Source organism: Pyrus communis, chromosome 7 (genome assembly GCF_041283825.1).
Source record: "Pyrus communis isolate YQ-2024b chromosome 7, ASM4128382v1, whole genome shotgun sequence".
In the NCBI taxonomy this organism is placed as follows: Eukaryota; Viridiplantae; Streptophyta; class Magnoliopsida; order Rosales; family Rosaceae; genus Pyrus; species Pyrus communis.
In genome coordinates, this window is record NC_142571.1 from 25,034,245 (window position 1) to 25,040,728 (window position 6,484).

General features: G+C 37.1%; 1 protein-coding gene across 2 annotated transcripts; it reads right to left on the bottom strand.

Moving 5' to 3' along the window:
• Window positions 1-2,194: 2,194 nt before the first annotated feature.
• Window positions 2,195-6,484, bottom strand: LOC137735217 (protein NRT1/ PTR FAMILY 5.6). Of its 2 annotated transcripts, XM_068474623.2 has the most exons (4): window positions 6,198-6,484; window positions 4,380-4,597; window positions 3,610-4,157; window positions 2,195-3,329 (listed from the first exon to the last, which is right to left on the bottom strand). In XM_068474623.2, exons 1-4 carry the CDS (start codon window positions 6,364-6,366, stop codon window positions 2,471-2,473), a joined length of 1,794 nt encoding a protein of 597 aa, XP_068330724.1. In that variant the 5' UTR covers window positions 6,367-6,484; the 3' UTR covers window positions 2,195-2,470. The 2 variants fall into 2 exon arrangements, with proteins under 2 accessions (XP_068330724.1, XP_088552798.1); XM_088696672.1 differs by lacking the exon at window positions 4,380-4,597 and having other exon boundaries at window positions 3,610-4,180.

Genomic DNA, 6,484 nt, shown 5'->3' on the forward strand with positions numbered 1-6,484 from the left:
TGAAAGTTCCTAAAGGACTTACATTGATTGATTCAAATATTTCCGAACCCCGGAACACGCTCTTAATGTGGTAGAGGCGTTCACTCTACGGTTTGAAGCAATCCAGAAGAATATGGTATAACCTTTTGAGTGAGTATTTGACTAGTCAGGGATATGTGAACAACGAACTATGCCTTTGCGTGTTCATTAAGAAGTCACATTCCGGATTTGTGATTGTTACAGTATATGTCGATGACATAAGCCTTATCGGAACTTTTGAAGAGCTCGCAAGAATTGCCGTACACCTGAAGTCAGAATTTGAGATGAAAAATCTAGGTAAGACTCGATACTGTTTTGGTCTCGAGATAGAGCACTGTTCGGATGGAATTTTAGTACATCAATCGAACTACACCCATAAGGTGTTACGCCACTTTAATGAGAATAAAGTGAAGCCTTCAAGTACTCATATGGTCATTCGATTGCTAGATGCAAAACGAGATTCCTTTTGTCCAAATGAGGATGATGAAGAGATTTGGGAGCCTGAAGTTCCTTATCTAAATGCGATAGGCTCTTTATTGTACTTAGCTCAATGCACTAGATCCGACATCTCCTTCATTGTTAATCTTTTGGCAAGATACAATAATGCATCAACATGCAGACACTGGACTGGCGTGAAAGACATCTTCCGTTAGCTTAAGGTTACTACGAATTTGGCCTTGTTTTATCCCTATGGATCTTCGAGTGATGCCGTACCCCCTGCTTCTCGAGTCAATTCTTGCCTTGTTGGTTATGCCGACGCAGGATACTTGTCTAATTCGCATAAGGCACGTTCTCAAATGGGTTATGTCTTTACCGTTGGAGGCACTGCAATCTCTTGGAGGTTAACTAAACAGACCTTAGTTGCCATTTTGTCTAAAGATGCTGAAATTCTCGCCTTACATGAAGCAACTCGAGAATGCTTTTGGTTGAGAGCAATAGTGGGCTATATTTGAAGCTCCTACGATCTTTATCTCGCCGTAAATGTCCCTACGACGATCTTTGAAGACAATGTAGCATGCATCGAATAACTCAAGAAGGGTTATATCAAAAGAGACAACATTAAGCAAATTGCACCGAAGTTCTTTTTTTCACATCAACAACAAAAGCATCAGAAGGTTGAAGTTATGCAAATCCATTCACAAGACAATATGGCCGACCTCTTCACCAAATCACTGTCGAAGACGATGTTTCAGAAGCTTGTTCATGGAATTGGTATGCGTAAACTTTCTGAGTTGTAACATTGCTATTTCTCTTTGAAATTGTGTCAAACTCAGGGGAAGTATCCTGGAAATACTTGCTTGATCTTAATGTACTCTTTTTCCTTACGATTAGGTGTATTTTCCCATTGGGTTTTTTGCTACCTAACTAGGTTTTAATGAGGCACCCACCTTGGGCTAGTCATGTCCCTAATGACGTCTTGTAGACGTTTCTTTTGACTTTGCATTTCTCACACATTTTTCCTTAGACTATGGATTTTGTCCCTTCTTGGGTTTTTGCCATAGCCTTAGGGTTTTTTTAGTGACACTTACTTACTTATGCAAGTCCCTACCTTATTGAGAATAAGCGTTGTTCCTTAGAATTAGTGTCATGAGTTGACTTCCTCAAGTTTTGCATGATGCTAAATCTATCTTGAGTATTTACACACTCAAGGGGGAGTGTTGTAAACTTTCCTAGTTTAAGTGTGATTGTGTAAATCCTAGATTAGATTTGATTTTAGTTATCTTTTCCTATTACAACCTGTATTCCTTAGGGATGAAGGAATTTCTTCTTTCCTTTTACTACAATAAATAAAGGCACTATCTAGGAGGGATAACACACACATTCCCCTACAATTCTACAAACACATCTCTCTCAATCTCTTCTCTTTGCCGCTGGCCCTCTTACCTTTGTTAGATAAAATAGGCTACAACATTGTTTTTATTTTAATTTTTAATTTTTTATATTCAATGATATAGTTAATTCCATTAGGGGTGATTTAAAAAATTAATATCGAACTTGATATTTACGAGATTCAAATATAAGACTTTTCACGTACAAGTAATGAGAATTACTATTAAACCGTAGTACTAAATGATAAAAAGAAGTTTTCATTTTAAAATATTCTTGTTTACTGTTAAATGGAAACACTTTTTTATTAAGTTATTTTTTAACATCTTAACGGGCAATCAACAGTTAATTAAGCCAGAAAATAATATATTGCCCATAAATAGTTATTATGGCTTAGATTCATAATCATAAGCAGCTTTTGTTACAATACAACAAACAACATTTACAATTTGACATGGTAGCTACGACTAAATAGTAGTAACAAACTGAGTTAAAATATGAAGATATAATAAAATTCTTCGACATTTTTATCCGACTTCCATCGTGTCCACATTTTTCTTCTACATGCATTGCGTATAGTGAAACATTGAGCAATCACTGCTCAATTTTCTTAGATACATGTCAGTTAAGCCATAGATTGATCAATTCCATTACTGAGAGAAGTATCGTCAGCCACAACCACCCTTCTCTCCACATTTTTGTAAGTATAACCCCTAGCCAACAACCCGTAAACACACAAATTCAAACCATTCATGGCTGCCAAAAGCCAGTAGAAATTATCCAAACGGCTTGAGTTCAAGTCCTTCCCAAACCAGCTATTCCCACCCTTTCCTGTGACGTGATCCACAACAATAATCAGAAAGCTGCTTATGAAGCTCCCAACCGCAATCACACTCAGATAAAAAGCAATCCCCAAGCTTCTCATTGAGTCAGGAACTTGGTCGTAGAAATACTCTTGTAACCCTACCAGAGTGAATCCATCTCCAAACCCTAGAATTATGTACTGGGGAGCCAACCAGAACACACTCATAGATTGCGGCCGATCAGCTTTTAGTCTTTTTGTTTCAACTAATGCTGCAGCTGACATTGCTACAACTGAAAAAATCATGCCAATTCCAATCCTTGTGAGAATGTTAATCCCCCTTTCGTTGCCGGTCGCTTTCCTTAGAATCGGAACAAGAATCTTGTCATAGACTGTGACGGAGATAAGCATTGCAATGGCCCCAAGAGAATAGATTGAGGCTGGTGGGATTTTGAAGTTGTCAGTGATATGCAGGTCCATTATTGCAGCTTGTTTGACAAAGAATGTTGAGGCTTGTGCTACACATAGTCCAAATGTTAAAGAGGTTAGCCATATGGGGATCATGTTTAAAATAAGCTTCACCTCTTCCACCCTTGTCAGTGTTGTCAATCTCCAAGGATTGTGTTTCTGGTCCCAAGATGTGTTCTCGTTCTCTTCGATGATTGCTGCCTTGTCTAGAAACCTACATATAAAAGCTAATTAGTGCCAAGGTTCACTTTGGACCGTATTTAATAATGAAATTTGCTGACAGAATCTTAGACAGAGATGAAGGAAGGTCGACTTCCATCTGAGACGTGCCAACAATGTGCCCAATAATATTGATGACTTTGTTGACCACGTCTTTAATAGAGATGAACTCCGGCCCTGCCTCTGTTCGAGATGTGGTCGCCAATGTGGTATGTCTGAAATAGTTTTATTCAAATAAAGTGTAATTAGATAATGAAGGCTTATGCTTTACTTACCTAAGCCTATTTGTATGAAGTAGAAGCCTTCCTTGGGATTGCTTATGGGACTCGGGAACTTCAAATAGCAAAGCGGGGTTTGAAGGATTGGGTAATTTTCTTTTTCTTATAGCTGCAACCAAAACCTGTAACATGGGGACCAAAGGGCTTCCTTCTGGGATTCTATACCTATAAAAAGCCTTCCCCATATAGAAGGTCACAATTGTAAAAGCCATGGTGATTGTTAGCACAAGATCAGCCACACCCCAACTCACATAGTCTTGAACATAGACAATTGCAGTCACACCAAGAAACAATCCACAACAAAGTGCAAAGTTCCACCAATTGAAGTAGGACATTTTTTTCTTTCGTTCTTCCGTGTGATCGTCGTCAAATTGATCTGCTCCAAAGCTTTGAAGACATGGCTTGTGCCCTCCAGTTCCAACTGAGATGAAGTACAAGGCAATGAAAAGCACCACTTCATGAAGTTTTCGAGGCTGTTGGCACATCTTTGTACTGCAGGGTTTTAGACTTGGGATAAACTGGGACATTGTCAGGATACTTAGGCCCTGGTGATTTGTAGGAGTTAGTCCTATATTTATGAATGTGATAATCAAATGTCAATTAGCGAGAATAACTACCCCACAACGGTGATGTGATTTAGTATCCCAAATTGACCACGCACCACTACTTGAAGAAATTAAAACACATGGTAGCTCGTCATTAACTAAGGGTACTGCCACAGTAGCATCCAGTAGTTTCTCTTGTAAATTAGGGTTTCAAATATTTACCATTAGATATATGAGGGATGAAAACAGAACCATGCTGAATCGGCCAGCGTAGGCATCTGCTAAAAATCCTCCAATTAAAGGCATTATAGTTGTCACTCCTGCCCAGAAGTTCACATTTTTGGCTGCTGTTTTGATGTCTTGGTGAAGCAATTGAGTGAGGTAGGTGATGAGATTTGTGGCTATTCCAAAGTAACTTAACCTCTCACTAAATTCAATAGCTACAAAATTATCGAATATATCAGTAAGTACATTGATATGCGACTCTAGTAAATAAAGACAAGAATATTCATCATGCCCACTATCTGACAACATATAGACAATTGTAAGATAAAGCATATGGACCGTCCAATAATATCGATGAAGTGGCAACGACATATAAAAGTGCAATCCACCGGACTAAAAAAAAAAAGAGGGATGGTAGAGGGACTACATCTAAATCATCTCTCTAAGACCGATCATACTAAAAAATCTCTCATCTAATAAAGAGAGAGAGTCCATAAAACAAATAGGCATATCTATTAGAGATGTAGTTTAAATGTGGTTTTTTAGCATTTAGCGAAGAAATATATATATAGGTTTTAATAAAAATAGTTCTTAAGATTGACAAAACTCATCACTTTGGTCCCTAACAATGAAAATTGATAAAAGTTCATTTTGGTCTCTTTCCATGAAAAATATTTCAATATCCTCATTAAGTAGAAGAGTTGGTTTGACAACAATACCCTTAAAAAGATAGTCACTTGGTCGTTTACGTGATAATTTAACGAAGAAATTAACAATTTTTTTTTTATTTATATTTTATTACAGAAGAATCAAAATGATTTACGGTCGACAAACTCAAGAACTATTTCTATCATTATTAGGGATCAAAAGTGATGAGTTATGCTAATTTCACAATTTTGGCTAACAAAACAACCTTAAAGTAATTACAATACAGAATCGGCCAGATGTTATATCATATAGGGGTGTCCTATCCATACACCCATTTTACTTCTCACTCACCTCTTGATAATTTCTGTCCGTTAATCTTCTTCAATTCATCCGATCCGACGGCTAAAATTTAAAAAAATGTGTGAAAAGTAAAATAGGGTGTGTAGATATCACACCCCTATCATATAATGGTGTGAGAGTAACACTCAATACACACAAAACAAAACATTACAATGCATAGTCGGTCGGTTCAAAACTGAGGATAAGGGCAACGTGCACGTAGAAATATGATGTTTAAAAGTGATGAGTTATACCAATCTTATAGACAATTTTAGCTGAAAAACTTTTTAAAGTTTGAATTTTAATTGTGTTCTGCTAATTGACCGACGACTCATATCCTTCAACTATTAGGCAAGATTTATATCGCATGGAAGAAAACCTATTGTTATATCATTTTAGCTTTAAATAATCAATGGCCAAATAAAATTCAAACTTCAAAGAAAAGTAGTAGAATCACAAATACATGCACACATCCGCACAGACAAAACACAGAGAGTACACTTACCGATGATGAACATAGAATCTATCCATACGCGGATCAAAGCGTATAGAGAAACTATTCCATTGATTGACCAACTACTCATATTCTATAACTATAGATCTTGAAAGATTTATACCACATTGGATAAAACCCTACCATTGCATCATCTTTAATTCGAATAACCAATGGCCAAATAAAATTCAAACTCCAAGGAAAAGTAGTAAAACCATCAAATACCATGTTAAGCTGAACTGCTGGCTCTCAAGGGCATTCGTAAAACCTATTCATACACACAGAACATATACACACACAGACATAGCAAAACACACAGCAGAGAGTAGACTTACTCATGATGAAGAGAGAAGCTTTCCAAACGCCGGTTGAAGCGCGTAGAGGAACTCTTCCTTTATGATCTACAGATGAATCATGAACCCAGTTATCTTCATCCCTAATAGTATTTGCTTCTGATGATGCAGTACTACTAGCTCGTTTTCTCTTTTCCATTTCTTGCTCCATCTTTTGCCTGGTATTGTTAATGAAACAAATACATCTAAATAATACTGAAACAAACTAGAAATATGGAGAGTACCCTGCTTTTATGGGAAGAGAGCTTCTTTGTTTGTAAGTGGAGTGT

Coding starts and splice junctions, on each gene's coding strand:
- LOC137735217 (XM_068474623.2), bottom strand. CDS start 6,366: ATGGAGCAAGAAATGGAAAAGAGAAAACGAGCTAGTAGTACTGCATCA. Junction 4,598..6,197: donor AGCTTCTCTCTTCATCATGA/GTAAGTCTACTC, acceptor ATAATTTTGTAG/CTATTGAATTTAGTGAGAGG. Junction 4,158..4,379: donor CATCCCTCATATATCTAATG/GTAAATATTTGA, acceptor ACAAATCACCAG/GGCCTAAGTATCCTGACAAT.